The 20,012-nt window shown below is 46.2% G+C and overlaps 1 protein-coding gene across 1 annotated transcript in view; it reads left to right on the top strand.

The window, feature by feature from the left end:
* The window catches only part of LOC144605978 (transmembrane protein 132C-like), an 807,862-nt gene that overhangs the window by 208,077 nt on the left and 579,773 nt on the right, over nt 1–20,012 (top strand). The window contains exon 2 of the mRNA XM_078421707.1: nt 7,101–7,998. Within this exon, the coding sequence (XP_078277833.1) occupies nt 7,101–7,998 (898 nt within the window). The remainder of the gene's footprint in view (nt 1–7,100; nt 7,999–20,012) is intronic.

Raw genomic sequence — 20,012 nt, 5'->3', positions numbered from 1 at the left:
CCACATCATAGAAACATAGAAAATAGGTGCAGGAGTAGGCCATTCGGCCCTTCGAGCCTGCACCGCCATTCAATATGATCATGGCTGATCATCCAACTCAGTATCCTGTACTTGCCTTCTCTCCATACCCCCTGATCCCTTTAGCCACAAGGGCCACATCTAACTCCCTCTTAAATATAGCCAATGAACTGGCCTCAACTACCTTCTGTGGCAGAGAATTCCACAGATTCACCACTCTCTGTGTGAAAAAAAACTTTCTCATCTCGGTCCTAAAAGACTTCCCCCTTATCCTTAAACTGTGACCCCTTGTTCTGGACTTCCCCAACATCGGGAACAATCTTCCTACATCTAGCCTGTCCAACCCCTCAATCTTCTATTAAATTTAAATTTAAATTTTCTTTACCATCTCGTTCTGTTCCGGTGTCCTCAACTCTTGAATGTGCTTAAACATCGCTTGATGGTAAATTGGTTTTAGTTCAGATACTTTTAATTTTTCCTTCACTGGACCCAGAGGGAAATTAGCTGCAGTTAAGGCAGTTTGTGTAAATTGATACCGCTGTGCTCTCAATCAAATTACTTCTTACTATTTCATTAAAACAATGACTTTTTTTCTTTTGTCTGTGGAGGGGAATAAAATGTTCCATCAGAACGAGAGAATAAAAGAAATTTAAATTGGTCTGGTCAACACAGAAAAAGAAATCAAAGTACAGGTTCACCACCGATTTTACTGCAACTGATGTTCCCCACACCTTTTTTAAACAGGACAAAATCACAAGAGAGCCCTTGAAACAAATAATTTTTTATGTTTATTATTGTCACGTGTGCTGAGTTTAGTTGAGAGATACAGCCTTTTGGCCCATCGGGTCCGCACCGACCAGCGATCCCCGCACATTAACACTATCCTACACCCACTAGGGACAATTTTTACATTTACCAAGCCAATGAACCTACATACCTGTATGTCTTTGGAGTGTGGGAGGAAACCGAAGATCTCGGAGGAAGGTCACGGGGAGAAGGTACAAACTCCGTACAGACAGCACCCGCAGTCGAGATTGAACCCGGGTGTCCGGCGCTGCATTCGCTGTAAGGCAGCAACTCTACCGCTGCGCCACCGTGCCGCCCGGTACACTGAGGTACAGTGAAAAAACTTTGCATTGCCTGCTCTCCAAACAGATCAAATACACTACATATAGATACAGCCAGGTCAAACTCAAGCACAATCATTAGAGCAAAGGAGAAGATACAGAGTGCAGGATATAGTTCTCAGCATTGTAGTGCATCTTTGGTTCTAAAAGCAGAATTGGGCTAGTCAGCCCATCTAGTCTACTCTGCCATTCAATTATAGCTTCCCCTCTCAACCCCATTCTCCTGCCTTTTCCCCACGACCACTAATACCCTTACTAATCAAGAATCTGCCAATCCCCGCCTTAAAAATATCCATTGACTTGCCCCCCACAGCTTTCTGTGGCAAAGAATTCCACAGATTCACCACCCTCTCACTAAAGAAATTCCTCCTTATCTTTCTAAAGGTATGTCCTTTTATTCTGAAGCTATGACCTCTGGTCCTAGATTTTCCCACTAGGGGAAACATCCTGGATATTCACTCTTTCCAGGCCTTTCATTATTCGGTGGGTTTCAATGAGGTCCCCCCCTGATCCTTCTGAACTCCAGCGAGTACAGGCCCAGCGCTAGTCAAACGCTCATCATATGTTAACCCGAAGGTATCGCAAAATGCTGGAGTAACTCAGCGGGTCAGGCGGCATCTCAGGAGAGAAGGAATGGGCGACGTTTCAGACCCAGACTGAAGAAGGGTCTCGACCCGAAAGGTCGCCCATTCCTTCTCTCCTGAGATGCTGCCTGACCCGCTGAGTTACTCCAGCATTTTGTGATACCTTCGATTGGAACCAGCATCTCCCGTTATTTGCCTACACATTGTATGTTAACCCAATCATTCCTGGCATTATTCTTGTAAAACTCCAATGGACCCTCTCCAACTCCATATCTCCATATCCTTCCTCAGATATAGAGCCCAAAACTCCAAATGCGGTCTGACCGGTTCCATGGACAAAGTCCGATGTCTGCAGTGGGGAAGAGGTGAATCAGACAGTACCCCAGCTTATGGAAGGACCATTCAGAACCCTGAGGGGAAGAATTAGCTGTGCACGTTTTTGCCTGGCAAATTCAGACTGTTCCCACAGTGGCACGTAGAATTTAGCTGTGCTGCACTGTAAGGAGTTTGTACGTTCTCCCCGTGACCTGCGTGGGTTTTCTCCGAGATCTTCGGTTTCCTCCCACACTCCAAAGACGTACAGGTATGTAGGTTAATTGGCTGGGTAAATGTAAAAATTGTCCCTAGTGGGTGTAGGATAGTGTTAATGTACGGGGATCGCTGGGCGGCACGGACTTGGAGGGCCGAAAAGGCCTGTTTCCGGCTGTATATATATGATATGATATCATCATAGAAACATGGAAAAATAGATGCAGGAGTGGGCCATTTGGCCCTTCCAGCCAGCACCCCCATTCAATATGATCATGGCTGATCATTTAAAAATCAGTAAAATCAGTTTCTGCTTTTTCCCCTTATCCCTTGATTCCGCTAGCCCTGAGAGCAAGGATCTCTCTTTTAATTTAGTTGGATTACGAGCAATAAAGGTGGGATAACGGTCGCACCAGCATGAGTCACTTTCAGAAGTGACCGGGCCGGGTCAAACAGAGTGGCACCAGCAGGGTGCCGGTTAGCCCACTCACCAGCACCCTTCCTCTCCTCCATCTGCTGAAGTCGCAATCTTGTAGACACCACAGTGGCTTTTAAATGTTGTTTTAATTGATCCCACATTGAGAACACCTCTTAGAGTATAGACTCATACAGCATGTAAACAGGCCCTTTGGCCCAACTTGCCCACTCCGACCAAGATGCCCATCTACACTAGTACCACCTGCCTTCGTTTGGCCCATGTCCCCTGTCCTGTCTAAATGTCTTTGAAATGTTGCTATTGCACCTGCCTCAACTATCTCCCCTGGCAGCTCGTTCCATAAACACTACCACCCTCTGAGTGTAAAAGTTGTCCCTTGGGTCCCTATTAAATCTTGCAGTTCTTGTGAGGCAGTTTCTGGTCTCTCTAATACATGAAAGATGTCGAGGTTTTGAAAAGGATGCAGAGGATGTTTGCTAGAGGAGATGTTTTTCACCTTGGAGTTCACTTGTGGGGGTTGAGCCACTGGTTGGATTCAAAATAAAGCGCAATAGATTTCTTCGGAGTAAAGGAATCAAAAGTCACAGGGAATGGTGCAGGAAGGTGATAAGGTCAAAAGGAATAGTAGAATTAGACCATTCGGCCCATCAAGTCTACTCCGCCATTATTCTGTCATGGCTGATCTTTCTCTCCCTCCTAACCCCATTCTCCTGACTTCTCCCCATAACCTCTGACACCTGTACTCATCAAGAATCTATCTATCTCTGCCTTAAAAATACCCACTGACGGCCTCCACTGCCTTCTGTGACAAAGAATTCCACAGATTCACCACCCTCTGACTAAAGAAATTTCTCTTCATCTCTCACCTTCATCCTAAAAGAACGTCCTTTAATTCTGAAAATGGTGGCTGAGGTAAAAGTCAGCCTTAATCCTGTTAGGGAATGGGCTAGAAGGGCTGAATGGCCCACATTTCCTATTTATTATGCTCTTTTCTGTGGAGCAGAAGCATTTGATATTGTGGATCAAATTTGGAATGACAAAGTGCCAACCGAAGCAAATGATTAGTCAACTATGGTTAATCTTGATTGATTAAAATTAGTGACATTTTACTGTATCAGAGAAAAGGTAATGCTTTCTGAAACACTTTTTAACTTCTGTCATTTCATAATGTCACTGCTCAATTAGATAATTGGATGAGCACATCATGTTGGTCTGTTTGAGCGATCATTTGACAGACGGAGAAAGAACTAGTCATTTTTCCCACTGAGCAGAGCAAATCGACCATTTTATTCCATGAACGATGTGTGGGGGGCCTTTGTTGCCTTTGTCCTCAGTTTTGTTGCTTGGATTAAAAGGCATGTCAGACACAAAACGCTGGAGTAACTCAGCGGGTCAGGCCGCATCCCTGGAGAAAAGGAATAGGTGACGTTTCAGGTCGAGACCCTGCTTCAGAGTGAGAGTGAGGGATGAAAAGGGACAAAGAACAAATTGAAGCAACAGACAATAGACAATAGGTGCAGGAGGAGGCCATTCGGCCCTTCGAGCCAGCACCGCCATTCAATGTGATCATGGCTGATCATTCTCAATCAGCACCCCGTTCCTGCCTTCTCCCCATACCTCCTGACTCCGCTATCCTTAAGGGCTCTATCTAGCTCTCTCTTGAATGCATTCAGAGAATTGGCCTCCACTGCCTTCTGAGGCAGAGAATTCCACAGATTCACAACTCTCTGACTGAAAAAGTTTTTCCTCGTCTCAGTTCTAAATGGCAAATGTTGTGCCTCTATTCAAGAAGGGCTGCAGGGGAAATGCTGGGAACTATAGTCCAGTGAGCTTAACATCTGTCGTTGGAAAGTTGCTAGAGAGTTTTCTGAGGGGTAGCATGCCACATATACAAGCATTGAGAAGGACAAGGGCTGATTAGGGTCAGCATGCGGTTTTAGATGGGAGGTCGTGTCTCACAAATCTGATCGAGATTTGTTTTGAAGATCTGACCAAAAAGGTCGATGAGGGCAGAGTTGTAGATGTTGTATATATAGACTTCAGCAAAGCATTCCACAGGGTTCCACATGGTAGGCTGCTCTGGAAGGTGAGATCGCATGGGATCCGAGGAGAGAGAGAGCTCCACGCGCTCTTCCTCTTGGAGCAGCTCGTGGTCCAACAGAGGCCCAGGCAGCTGCAAGGCCTCCAGTGGCCCACTCTACCACTGATGCAGTGCATTCCATCCAGCCGCCAGCCTGCCTACCTCCGTCTAACTCCTCCCGCTCTGGGCAGGTTCCCGGCATGCAGCGGGTGAGAAGGTCGTGCTTAATACCGATCTACCAGTCTGAGGAAAGGTCCCGAACCGAAACGTCACCTGTCCATGTCCTCCGCAGATGCTGCCTGGCCTGCTGAGTTACTCCGGCACCTTGTGTCCTTGTCTGTAAAATCAGCATCTGCGGTTCCTTGTTCTCACATGCTGCCTCCACTGTGCAATATCATCCCCTGTAAATAAACATCCGAGGAGCAAGCCGAGAAAACGTGGATCACTTCCCAAATCTTGGAAGCCACCCTTCAATGAGGACTGGCGTTGTTGATACAATTCACCGTCATCTTCAATGAGCAAGATGAGCTTTGGCGATCTGAGGGAACAAATATCAAGACTTCGACCTCAGTGCAAAGCTCATGGTCCACCTGAAAGTAGTGATTCCTGAAGGACTCTGTGTCTCTGAGACTTGGGTTTGTTGGGTTAGGCTTTGAAATGCACTGGAGAGAATATTGCTTCCAGGAAGCCCACCACAAGCACAAGGCGATAGAATCGGCATTGAGATCCTAATTATACTCAATCTGCTCGACTACTTGAGCTCCGTCTCTAAAACTACCGCCTAACACAAGATGCTCGAAACAACCCACTCTATTTCCAAGCTCGGTCCCGGCAAGAATTTTCTAGCTAAATAGAGGCCAAAATCTTCAAGAATGTTATAGAGTCACGGTCATGCTGCGGGGAAACAAGGCCCTTCATCCCAACTTGCCCTCACCGACCAACATGTCTCACATGCCTGCGCACACATGCCACACACACCTCGATCCGTGACCATATCACCCCCGTCCTTTATAAACTCCACTGGCTCCCCATCCCCCAGAGAATCCAGTACAAAATCCTCCTCAAAACCTACAAAGCCCTCCATAACCTGGCCCCATCCTACCTGACCGACCTCCTCCACAGGCACACTCCCACCTGCACCCTCCGCTCTGCCGCTGCCAATCTCCTATCCCCCCACATCCGGACCAAACTCAGATCCTGGGGGGACAGGGCTTTCTCCATCGCTGCTCCCACCCTAAGGAACTCACTACCCCAAACCGTTAGAGACTCCCCCACACTCACCACATTCAAAACATCGCTGAAATCTCACCTGTTCAGTACTGCCTTCAACCACTGAAGGTCACCTCACCTTCTGTCTCCTTTCTCTGTTCATTTATTTATTTACTTATTTATCTATTTATTCATTTCCCTATGTTCTCAAAATCTCTGTAAAGCGTCTTTGAGTATATGAAAAGCGCTATATAAATAAAATGCATTATTATTATTATTATTATTATACATCCCACTAAACCTGGCCTCTCCATGTACCTGTCTAAATGGTTCTTCAATGTTACGATAGAACCTGCCTCAACTACCTCCTCCGGCAGCTCGTTCCATATACCTGCCACCCTTTGTGTAAAAAAAGTTAACCCCTCGGGTTCCTCTTAAATCTTTCCCTCTAAACCCATCCAACCCATGTGCCTGTCTAAGTGGTTCTTAAACTTTGCACCAGTATCTGCCTCAACTAGCTCCTCTGGCAGCTCGTTTCATACACCCACCAGGCTTTGTGCGAAACAGTTGCCCCTCAGGTTCCTATTAAATGTGTCCCCCCTCACCTTAAACCGATGTCCTCTGGTTCTCGATTTCCCGACTCTGGGCAAGAGACTCTACCAGATGCACCACTGTGCGTGGCCCTCAGGTGTCGAGATATATATGTACAGACAACGGAACAATGAAATTCTGACAGGCCAGTAAACATAGAACACATAGCTAATGTATAATAAACAGCAATCCAATAATTTACTAATTAAAATAAGAGTGCAAAAACCCCCAGCTTTAGTGGAATCTAAGGCAGTCCATACAAGTTGATAGGTGAGCATAATGTTGTGTGGCGTTCAAGAGCCTGATGGTTTTGGGGCAGAAGCTCATCTTGAACCTGGTGGCCTTGGTTTTCAGACTCATGTGCCTTCTCCCTGATGGTAGGAATGAAAGGCAAGCGCGATAACGTGTTCAAAATAACGACAGAACTGAACACGTGATCTGAACAATGAAAGAACGAATGTAAAGATTTTTTTTTTCTCTGAAATGGAGGAATGCAGCTCATGTCCATTTTTCTTGTTTCTCTCCAGTTGTGCAGAGCCGAGGAGTCCCGGGGATCGGGGAGGGTGTGCAGAAGCTTTCTTCGCTACCTGTGTACCTGCCGGTGAACTACCGAGTTAAGAAAGCTGCAAGCTCGTTTTTCCTCAAGGAAGCCAACCAGGAGATCATGCGCAACTCCAGCCTGCAGTTCCGCATGGAACCCTTCTTCATCCACGAGGCCAAGAGCCTCCCGGTGATCAATGCCAGTTACGGGCCCTACACTGTGGAGCAGGTGGTCCCCAGAGCCCTCCTGCAGCCGTCTGATACCTTCAGCATGGTCGACAAGTTCACTTTCAACTGGAAGATCAAGGCCAACATCATCGATGACAAGGTCTACTCCAATCGGCCGATAGTGCAGATCTTATTTTACATCATGGGCCGGGACTGGGATGACTACGGCATCCATGATAACCTTCCCTGCATCCGGGTGTACGCCTTTCGGGAAACGAGGGAGGTGCGGAACAGTTGCCGCCTGCAGGGGGAGCTGGGGTTGTGCATCGTGGAGCTGGAGCTGCTGCCCTCTTGGTTTAACCCTCCCACCGTGGTGCCAGGCCGCAAGCGGGTCATCGACCACTCCGAGGGGACGCCGGTGGAGCTGTACTACCTGGTGCAGGACACGGACGAGGAGGGCGACTGCGACGCCGAGGACGTGCGCAAGGGCAACGCCATCCGGCCGGGGCGCGAGGACGCGGACGAGACGCTCCACTCCCTGCACCGTATCGGCAGCGTGCGCCTGCGCCAGGGGTCCGGCGACCCCCAGCGGACGGAGATGCGGCTGGACAACAACGTCATCATCTCCGTCCTCCAGAGGCCCGTCAAGCAGGGTGAGGTTGTCACCTTCTACGTGTCTCTGGCTAGCAGCTCGCCCGTCAACCAGTTCACACTGAGGTAGGTCCCACTTCCATCTTCAATGCTCGTCAGATTGCCACTGTTTTAACAACTGTTGCACTAAATATATCAAAGCGAGAATAATGTGATCCACAAAAAAAAAAATCTCATCTGGCCCTTTATGGGTGAGAAGAGACCAAGTCAAGAAATCTTAAATTCATCTCAATTTTCAAGATTGAAAGGTAATTGTCTTCCAATGGTCAATTTTAGGCATTTTCTATATTAAAACACTTTTATCTCGAGGTCCGGAATTGGGAGAGAATTTTAGGGTCAATTTATTCACAAAAAGTTATTTATCTTGTCGTGGCACATTAGAAGATAGAAAAGTACAACACAGGAACAGGCACTTTGGCTCACAATATCTGTACTGATCATGTGCCAAGATGAACCAATCTCATCTGCCTGCACGTGATCCATATATCCTCCATTCCCCTCATATCTTGATGCCCATCCACACCACGATTGTGGATTCATGAGCTGTTTCCTACCCAGTTGTTAGCAGGCAACTGAGCCATCCTACCAACCACTAGAGATCAGCCCTGAGCTACTGTCTACCTCATTGAAGACCCTCGGACTATCTTTGATCGGACATTACTGGACTTTATCTCGCCCTAATTGTTATTCACGATATTCCCTTGATCATGTATCTGTACACTGTGGGCGGCTCAGTCGCAGTCATGTAATGTCTTCCCGCTGACTGGTTAGCACGCGACAAATGCATTCCACAGTACCTCGGTACATGTGACAATAGACTGTTGCATGTGCCTCCATCGTCACCCCTGGCAACGTGTTCCAGGCTCCCACCGTCCACTGTATAATAAAACAAAACTTGCCCGCACATCTCCTTTAAACGTTCCCCCTTTCACCTTAAAGCTATGCCACCTAACATTGTTAATTCACAGCCCTGATCTCTGGATTCACAGCAAACTGGAGTTGTATTTTCACAAGGTTTAAGAATCGCTGTAACATTCACAATATGTTCTGAGACAATCAGTTCTCACGTTATCCAGTTTCAATTGGAGTGCGCATTATGTATATATTGATTGAAAGCCAGAATTATGATTTATAACACGGGCAAAATGATGATGAGCGTTTAGCGTTGATATGTGAATTGCTGGAACAGAAGAAAAGAGCACCGATCGTGTTATTTTTCAGAAATAATATTATTTCCAGTGAATACATGCCTATCAGAAAAGACAGCATCAAGTGAAATACTCGATGGAAAATCTATCAGGTGCACAATATGAAGATGCCTTTCTAACTCAATTTTTAATTCACTATCATCATAACTATACACAGGGAATTTCTATTGCAGATTCTCGGCAATTATCCACAGTGAGATCAATGACTAGATCATTTATTTTGAGCTGAGGACAGTACAAGACAGGAACAGGCCCTTCGGCCCACAATATCTGTGCCAAACATGAAGCCAAGATAAACGAACTTCGTGTAGGAAGGAACTGCAGATAGACAATAGACAATGGGTGCAGGAGTAGGCCATTCAGCCCCTCGAGCCAGCACCGCCATTCAATGTGATCATGGCTGATCATTCTCAATCAGCAGCAGTAAATCAGATGCTGGTTTAAACCGAAGATAGACACAAAAAGCTGGGCGGCACGGTAGCGCAGCGGTAGAGTTGCTGCTTTACAGCGAATGCAGCGCCGGAGACTCAGGTTCGATCCTGACTACGGGTGCTGCACTGTAAGGAGTTTGTACGTTCTCCCCGTGACCTGCGTGGGTTTTCTCCGAGATCTTCGGTTTCCTCCCACACTCCAAAGACGTACAGGTATGTAGGTTAATTGGCTGGGCAAATGTAAAAATTGTCCCTAGTGGGGTGTAGGATAGCGTTAATGTACGGGGATCGCTGGGCGGCACGGACTTGGTGGGCCGAAAAGGCCTGTTTCCGGCTGTATATATATGATATGATATGATAACTCAGCGGGACAGGCAGCATCTCTGAATAGAAGGATTGGGGGTGACGTTTCGGGTCGAGACCCTTCTTCAGACTGGTTAGGGACAAGGGAAAGGAGAGATATAGACGACGATGTAGAGAGATAAAGGACAACGAATGAAAGATATGCAAAAAAAGTAACGATGATAAAGGAAACGGGCCATAGTTAGCTGTTTGTGGGGGGTGAAAACGAGAAGCTGGTGCGACTTGGGTGGGGGAGGGATAGAGAGAGAGAGAGAGGGAATGCCGGGGATACCTGAAGTGAGAGAAATCAATATTCATACCACTGCTGCCCAAGCAAAATACGGGATGCTGTTCCTCCAATTTGCATTTAGTCTCACCCTGACAATGGAGGAGATCTAGGACAGAAAGGTTTGACCAACTTGATCTCCCGGTGGCTCAGCACTTCAACTCCCCCTCCCATTCCCCATCTGACCTTTCTGTCCTGGGGCTCCTCCATTGTCAGAGTGAGGCCCAGCATAGGTTGGAGGAACAGCACCTCATATTTCGCTTGGGTAGCTTACACCCCAGCGGTATGAACATTGACTTCTCTAACTTCAGATCATCCCTTGCTTTCCCTCTCTATCCCCTCCCCCTTCCCAGTTCTCCCACTAGTCTTCCTGTCTTCAACTGCATCCTATCTCTGTCCCGCCCTCTCCCCTGACATCAGTCTGCAGAAGGGTCTTGACCCAAAATGTCACCCATTCCTTCTCTCCAGAGATGCTGCCTGACCCGCTGAGTTACTCCAGCATTTTGTGTCTATCTAAGGTCTGACCTCATCTGCCTCTACATAACCCATATCCATAACCCTCCATTCCTTGAATATCCATTTGCCGATCAAAAAGCTCCTTGTACACCACTATCATATCTGCACCCACCACCATCCCGGGCAGTGCCTTCCAGGTGCCACCACCGTCTGTTTAACAAAAACTTGTTCCACACATCTCCTTTAAACGTTGCCCCTCTAATTCTTGGAATGTTCCTTAAGGGAGGAATTTTGATTAAAACATCTTTCACTAATACTTCAGTGTAGGCATAATACCTATGTGGGTAGCTGGGGGTTTTTTTCGGATATGGAGTCATTTATTGTAAGTTGGTGTATTTAGTTTGATAATACTTTGGTTTTGGGCTTGGTTTTCTTAGTTGAGCGGTTATCCTGGAGTTGTAGCACAACTACTTTGTGTTTTAATTGTAATTGGACAGTAACCTTGCTGTATGAACAAATTTAGTTTATGTTACAATGTGTGCATAAACATACTTTGCCATTAACCATGGCCAGTAAATAACCATAAACTGCTTTCTAAGTTCACATTATAAAATATACTTCATTGATGAAGTGGCTAGAAGTTACAAGCACAGGATGTCTGAGTAATATTTCTGATATCTTATTGTCCATATATATAAATATATATTATATTTTGTATCTATACGCATACACAAATATCTCTTGCAACTTATAAATATCTAAGGATTATACAAGTCCACCACCGATTTATTGTATGTTCATTTCTTAGTATTTCGTAGTATGTTAGTACCTTAGTATGCCATTGTATGGTTGTTTCTTAGTACCTGAACTGATGTACAGCACTTTGGTCAACGTGGGTTGTTTTCAAATGTGCTATACAAATAAAATTGACTTGACTTGACTTATCGGCAACTGGTAGTCCGGCACCTCCTTTAATCCAGACAAAATTCCGAGAGTGCACTTGAAACCCCCCCCTCCCCCCGGAAGTCCCCCTGGAAATGTGGTGCCGAGGCAGCTGATCTCCACTTCACCCGGACGTCCGTGTTGATCAGCGGGTCGAGTCAAGTCAAGTCAAGTTTATTTGTCACATACACATACACGATGTGCAGTGAAATGAAAGTGGCAATGCCCGCGGATTGTGCACAAAAAAGAATTACATTTACAGCATATAAATAAAGTTAATAAGTTACTATAGTGCAGACAAAAATTTAGTCTGGAGTTATAAAAGTTGACAGTCCTGATGGCCTGTGGGAAGAAACTCCGTCTCATCCTCTCCGTTTTCACAGCGTGACAGCGGAGGCGTTTGCCTGACCGTAGCATCTGGAACAGTCTGTTGCTGGGGTGGCAGGGGTCCCCCATGATCTTACTTGCTCTGGATCTGCACCTCCTGATGTATAGGTCCTGCAGGGGGACGAGTGTAGTTCCCATGGTGCGTTCTGCCGAACGTACTACTCTCTGCCCCTGCGGCCGGGAATCTTTCCCCCGGCGGCCGGGGCTCTGGAACTCTGGACCGGCCGGAGCCGGCAGATACATTCCCATAACCGACTTCTGCAGCCAACTTTACAGGCCGGTATCTCTTCCTCTCGACGGCCTAGGCGGAACTTTCCGGTACCGTTGGACTCCGCTCGGAGGCCGTGACCTCTGCGGGTCTGGCAAAACGGAAAATCGAGAGAGGCTCTGGAACCAAGGATGCCGGAAAATCGGTGGTGGACCTGTATTTTCATTCTCAAATGAAAAGTAACACTGCGGGACCACAGTTTCACAAGCAGTGTGTTTCATTTGTACAAATCCAGGATTTGATGCAAATCCAGGTGAGTGTCACTGTCACTTTTTGAAAATTATATAAATCGGTGGAATACCACTCTCTATTTTATCCCTGGATCCCAATACTACTTTCAAGAGTAGCACCAAAAATCTTCATCTAAGTCAGAACTTGCGCTGTTCTTGATTGTAAAGATTTTGCTGCACGCAGCCAAAAACTGTTTCAAAGTGTTTTAATGTTCATTTCTGCTTATTTACATGTTTAACTGCCTTAGGGATGCATACTAATTAAATCTATCTGTGATTGCAACTTTGAAACCCACCGCTGATGTTTCTGTTCAAAAGGATGGCATCTGGATTTTTGTGATAAAGACTTTGCTCCCTAGTTTGTTATTTTGCTAAACCGTATGCCAGTTTTAAAACTTAGCCCTTCCATAATGAATTTTTTGACAAGCTAATATGATGGTTTTATTTGCTAACTTGCTGAAGGACAGAGTCTCTGTTATTCACCATTTCGGGTCTCTAATATTACTAAAACTCTAAATTTGTATATTCGTCTATCAGTTTGTTTGTTCCAGAAATACAGTCAAAACGGTACATGATAGTGCAACAATTTTAGGCCCTCCCTACTCGCCCTCCTGAGCATTAATTATCTAAAGGAATTGATTGTGGTCTGAGAGAATGTTTAAAGGACTAACGTTGGCAAAAAGCTGTGTTCAGCTTGTAGATAAGTGGCTTTTAGATCAGCTCGATGGTATTTCGAGAGGCAAGTGTTTTATTAACAAATACAGTATGTCCCAAACAGAACAAAGAAATTCTTACTTGCAGCAGCACAGCAGAATATGTAAATCACTCACACACACACACACACACACACACACACACACACACACACACACACACACACACACACACACACACACACACACACACACACACACACACACACAAACACACACACACACCTGAGTGGCTTAGTTTTGTTTCTATCTTTTGTGAATTGGAGAGGTATTTCAATGGGGCATCTTGGTCAGCATGGATGAGTTGGGCCAATGGGCCTGTTTCTGTGCTCTATGACTAATAATTTACAGGACTATGGCAAAGTGAGGTGGAATGTGACTGCCAACATAGGCAGGATAGGTCTACTGTCCTGCTTCCGTGTTGCAGCCATTCTGTGATTCCAATAAATTTTGCCACACTCTTTCCACGAGTCTCAATGCTGCATTAGCCCTCAATCAGGGTCCTGAACTAGGGTCCCGATCCCAAGCATCCCCGAGCCACGTTCTGTAGGGATGCTGCCTGACCTGTTGTCTTACTCCAGCACTCTGCGTCTTTTTTTTGTTGCATTCGTCTCAGTGTCTAACTGCTGACGTATTCTCATATCAGTTAGTGTCCATTCCATCTACAGACTCTAATTGATGTGACGGGCGTTTTGAACAATTTTAACTGCATTTTCCTACGTATTTAGACAGTCTTTTGTCTCAGCCGATGTTCTTTAGAGACAAGCTCATTATAACCTTGCCATTTGAATCGGATGACAATCTTGATTTAATTGTCACAGTTGCGGAGCTGTCCAAGTGCAGTTGGACAGGTGTAGATACTATAGGGCATTTAGTTAGATTCTACTGCCAGGGTTTATTAGCTGATCATTAGTGCTTCTCCTCAGCTGTCAGTGCAAGCGTCTTATCTTGGGGCCGACAGATGAGATGTCCTCCATGTAACCATAACCATGGGTGGCACGGTGGCGCAACAGTAGAGTTGCTGCCTTACAGCGCCGGAGACCCGGGTTCCATCCCGACTACGGGTGCTGTCTGTACGGAGTTTGCACGTTCTCCCCGTGACCTGCGTGGGTTTTCTCCGAGATCTTCGGTTTCCTCCCGCACTCCAAAGACGTGCAGATTTGTCGGTTTATTGGCTTGGTAAGTGTAAAAATTGTCCCTCGTGTGTGTAAGACAGTGTTAGCGTGCGGGGATCGCCGGTCGGCAAGGACCCGGTGGGCCGAAGAGTCTGTTTCCGCGCTGTATCTCTAGGATTCAGGATTCAGGATTCAGGATTCAGGATTCAGGATTCAGGATATCTTTATTTGTCATCCAAAAAACAAGTTTTTTTGACGAGATTTCGTCCCCCACAGTCCAACAATAAGAGCAATAAAATAAGCAAATTACACAACCCCAACCAACACATAACACAAAAAAAGAAACATCCATCACAGTGAGCCTCCTCCAGTCCCCTCCTCACTGTGATGGAAGGCCAGAATGTATTTTCTCTTCCCCTGCCGTCTTCTCCCGCGGTCAGGCTGTTGTCGTTGCCACGTTCCAGGCTGCGCCGGACGGTGTAAGGTCCGCGGCGGGCCGACCCAAGCCCCGCGATCCGGGGCGGGCGAAGCCGCTGCCGCTGCCGCTGCCGGAGCTCCCGATGTCGGCATCCACGCGGCCCGAGCCGAAGGCTCTAAAACTAAAAACGAAAACTAATCTGGCTCTGGATGAGGAAGCAGGCTGGGGGATGAAGTGATAACCACATCCCTTGCTGTGAAGCAGGTGCAGGGAGATGATGATGGATTTGGTTGTTTGAGCGGAGGAGGGGGGGGGGGGGGGGTGTTGAACTTGTGCGTGAGCGGAGGACCTGCCATCTGGCAGCTTAAGTGGATTGGCACCACCTGCAGCTTTGCAGGTCGTCTAGAAGACACATCATCAGATCGGCCCTTGGCCAGCTGTAGCCAACCGTCGTCTGAGAACAGCTCGGTTAGAAGCAGTCCTCGTGTAGTTCTTGCAGTTTAAACCTTAGCAGAAAGTTCAGGATGCTTCTGCCAAGGTAAAAACAAGGCCTGAAGAATGGTCTCGACCTGAAACATCACCCATTCCTTCTATCCAGAGATGCTGCCTGTCCCGCTGAGTTACTTCAGCATTTTGTGTCTATATTTTAAAAAAATGTGAGCACTTCAAGCTTCTTCTAAAAAGCTCTGAATTAAATTTTGCTCTCAGATTGAGGAACCAGTCAACAATATCTTTTCCCTATTCATTTAGTTTATATACCCACTATTCTTTGAGAAGAAAAGAAAAAGAGGAGAGAAAAATCTCTCATATTGCATCAATTTTGCTAAACTCCTCGTGGAGAAACTGTGATACTACTGCCTATCAAGATCCTTAAAACATGGATTTCATTCTGTTTAATGTATTGCTTTCAATTGGAAAAAAAGAGAGGGAATTATGTAATTACTGCCTGAGTGAGTGATGGGGACAGATACTCTCACAACATGTAGGTACAACGTTTCCATCCTAATCGTCCTCCTAGTTCAACTGTTTGCTTCCTTGTATCCCTTTGTTATAACATCTTCCCCAGCCAACAATGGGCCATTATGGGCTCTACCCTTCCTCGGTCACCTGTTGCCGGCCCTGCTTTGTTCTGGCCTTTTCTTGCCTCCCCTCTGCTTTCAGTCTGAAGAAGGGTCCCAACCCGAAATGTCACCCATCCTTTTTTGACTGACCCGCTAATTTAGACCAGTACTTTGTGTCTGTCTTTAGTTTCGGTGACTATCTCAATAATGGCAGCTGTCATAATGACCTGTGTCGATGTCTGAAATTACCATGGCCAGCACCTTAACACCCACTTTTGTTTCCCCAGATTGATTTCACTTCTCTAAGAATGACTCGAGGCATTTTCTTTTGACCTTTAATAATTTGAAGGAAGAAAGCTCAAAATTACGTTGCCTCTGACACTGAAAACTTGCCGGGAGAAAATAGTCTATTGCGGTCAGCAGTTAAAACGTTTCTAAGATGCAGTTTCACTCCTTGTTCATAACACCTTCGGTTTCCCTGGTTAAGTGGTTAGTAAAAACCCAATTTTTTTATCACCTCAGCCGACTGACAACCACTTAAGTTTTGATTCCAATTCGCGACAATTTTCACTTGTGCACTGTGATAAAAGTCCTCCATATGGTGGCCATTTTCAGAATTGTTTTATCCATGGTACTTATTGTAACTATCCAATTTTCAGAAGGAATAACGATACTGATAGGAATAACTTTGTGGAAATGCACATTGAGGTGTAGTTCTTTGTGTTACTCTTTTAGGAGATTGGAAAATACTAAGATCCGGAAAAAAATTGGTAAATAGGAATCTCTCTGGTCAACTCTTCATTGATTTTTCATTGATTCACGTCAGAAACAAGGACCTGCAGATAGACACAAAAAGCTGGAGTAACTCAGTGGGACAGGCAGCATCTCTGGAGAGAAGGAATGGGTGACGTTTCGGGTCGAGACCCTTCTTCAGACCAGTTAGGGATAAGGGAAATGAGAGATATATACTGTGATGTGGAGAGATAAAGAACAACGAATGAAAGATATGCAAAAAAATAACAATGATAAAGGAAACAGGTCATTGTAAGCTGTTTATAGGGTGAAAATGAGAAGCTAGTGTGACTTGGGTGGGGGAGGGATAGAGAGAGAGGGAATGCCGGGGCTGTGTGAAGTGAGAGAAACTTTTACTCATACCACTGGGTTGTCAGCTGCTCAAGCGAAATATGAGATGCTGTTTCTCCAATTTGCGTTTAGCCTCACTCTGACAATGGAAGAGACCGAGGACAGAAAGGTCTGAGTAAGAATGGGAAGGAGAATTAAAGTGTCCAGGAACCAGGAGATCAGGTAGGTTCACGCGGGCTGAGCGAAGGTGTTCCCCCGAAACGGTCAAGGAACTGCAGATGCTGGTTTACCAACGAAAGACACAAAATGCTGGAGTAACTCAGCACGTCGGGCAGCAGCTCTGGAGAACATAGATAGGCCACGTTTTGGATCGGGACCCTTCTTCAGACTGATATTCTTCAGCCTGAAGAAAGATCACTTATCTGAAACCTGACACGTCACTTATCCATGTTCTCCAGAGGTGCTGCCTGACCCGCTGAGTTACTCCACCACTTTGTGCCTTTTCGTTGATTCACTTCTGCAATTAATGATGTTTTGAGTTTAGAGTCCTTGAGTTGTCCAATTAGTAGGGATACTGAGATATGGGCTGTGGTGTGGTTGCCAGAATAGCAGAGCAATCGAGAATATAAAGCCATGTTTGGGAGCTCTGCTTGTGATTTGTAGCTTCATCCAAACATATAGTTCAGTTTTAAGAGCCAGTAACTGCAAATTATGTTTGGATCATTTGATGACATGTTTCTTAGTGCCTGGTGATGTAATATTTTGAGTGAATATTTTAATATTCTAATATTTTAATAAAGTGAAACATTACTGAATTTAGATTGTGAACTGTCCATGGAAACCCCACCAGGAAACTTCCATCACCACCAACCCCCCACCACCCCTGCCCCATCTCGGGCTGCAGATGGCCAAGAGGCACTGAAAAGCTCTTGGAAATGATATTCCATGGGCACGGCTTAAAGTATCACCGCAGTTAGAGAGGAATGTGGAGTCAGAGGCTCTTGGAGCATGGAAACAGGCCACTCGGCCCGACTCGTCCGTGCTGACCAAGGGTCCCGACCTAACCCGAAACGTCACCTCTTCCTTTTCTCCAGAGATGCTGTCTGAGCCGCTGAGTTACCCAGGATTTTGTGTGTACCCTCAGAAATACAAGGTGCAAACAAAACGGGGTGTTTGAGATGTTGATCAATGTTGACATGAATATTTGTACCACCAGCAAATTACCGTCAACATAACTTCCAGTCTGATGAAGGGTCTCGACCCAAAACTTCACCTATTCCTTTTCTCCACAGATGCTGCCTGAGCCGCTGAGTTACTCCAGCATTTAGTGTCTATTTTCAGTGTAAACCAGCGTCTGCAACTTCCTTCCTACACGTAACCTCTGCACATGTGGTTTCAAGAGATGCTATGGGAGTGCTGGCAAATGGCTTCAAGGTACAATGGTGCATCGGTAGAGTTGCTGCCTCACAGCGCCAGAGACCCGGGTTCCATCCTGACTACGGGTGCTGTCTGCTCGGAGATTGTACGTTCTCCCCGTGACCTACGTGGGTTTTCTCGGGGTGCTCCGGTTTCCTCCCACACTCCAAAGACGTGCAGGTTTGTAGGTTAATTGGCATTTGCAAATTGCCCTCGGTGTGTTGGATATAACTAGCGTATGTGTGATTGCTGGTCGGCGAGAACTCAGTGGGCCGAAGGTCCTGTTTCTACACTGTATCTCTAAAACTCACCCCATTCTCCCCGTGACCGCATGAGGTTTCTCCAAGATCTTCAGTTTCCTCCCATACTCCAGAAGACGTACATGTCAGTAGGTTCATTGGCTTGGTATAAAATGTAAAATTGTCCCTAGCTTGTGTAGGATAGTGTTAATGTTGGGGGATTGCAGATCGGCACAGACTCGGTGGGCCAAAGGATCTGTTTACGCGCTGTATCTCTAAACTAGACTGAACTCAAACTAAGGTAGAGAATCAGCCGGATTTTGATGAAAGGCAGTGCAGGCTTGGAGCTGTCAGGATTATTCTTTCCCCTTGTTATAAAATCATTTATGTTGTTTTCAACAGCAGTGGACAACCTGAGGCATTTATCCAAGAGAGTTATCAAACACCATTTGATAGCAAGTCACATGAAGTGGTTATTGATCAGGGCTGCACAGTGGTGCAGGTGGCAGAACTGCTACTTCAGTGCCAGAGACCCGGCCGGGTTCATTCATTACCTCTTTTTTAAAAAAAAAATTTTTTTTATATAAAAGTTTTATTCCAAAGAAAAACATACAAACATACAAAGTGGAATGTCATCAAACAAAAGCCGCCTGTATCGGCAGTTTACAAAAGAAACAATTATCACGTTGAAATCCCGCCATCTCTGTCAACAATACATTCGACCCCCCCGGCGGCGACCTGCGTTCACGGAAGGCCTCCAGAGTCCCAGTGGACACCACGTGTTCCCTCTCCAGGGGCGCGCAGGCACGGACGTAAGCCCGGAACAGGGGCAGGCAGCCGACCTCTGTGCGGCCATCGACTACCCACTTTCATTCTTTACCTCGGGTGCTGTCTGTGCGGAGTTTGCATGATCTCCCTTTGACCGCGTGGGTGCTGGTGCAGCGATTTGACACAATGTTCTCAGTCCTCACCCGTATGCTCGCATGTCCCAAAGACGTGCGGGTTTGGAGGTTAACTGGCCCTCTGTAAATTGCCCTTGGAGTGTAGGGAATGGATGGGAAAATGGGATGACATAGAACTAGTTTCAACATGTGATCGATAGTCAAAGTGGACGTGGTAACTCAGTCTGAAGAAGGGTCCCGGCTTCAGATCAGATTAGTACAGGTGTCGGGTTATGGAGAGAAGACGAGAGAAGGGGTTAGGAGGGAGAGATAGATCAGCCATGATTGAATGGCGGAGTAGACCTGAAGGGCCGAATGGCCTAATTCTGCTCCTATTACTTATGACCTTATGGCCCAAAATGTCACCTATGCATGCTCTCCAGAGATGCTGCCTGACCCGCTGACGTACTCCAGCACTTTGTGGTTTTTTTGTGCAAACCAGCATCTGCAGTTCCTTGTTCCTACAGTCTTTTTTTTTCTGTGTTTTTTTTAAATTCCTTCAACGTTGTTTGAAAATATGAAATAATATGAAACATTTCAGAGG

This window comes from Rhinoraja longicauda, chromosome 25, assembly GCF_053455715.1.
Source record: "Rhinoraja longicauda isolate Sanriku21f chromosome 25, sRhiLon1.1, whole genome shotgun sequence".
Classification (NCBI taxonomy): domain Eukaryota; kingdom Metazoa; phylum Chordata; class Chondrichthyes; order Rajiformes; family Arhynchobatidae; genus Rhinoraja; species Rhinoraja longicauda.
The sequence above is the reverse complement of the archived record's forward strand: the minus strand, read 5'-3'. Positions and strand labels throughout refer to the sequence as shown.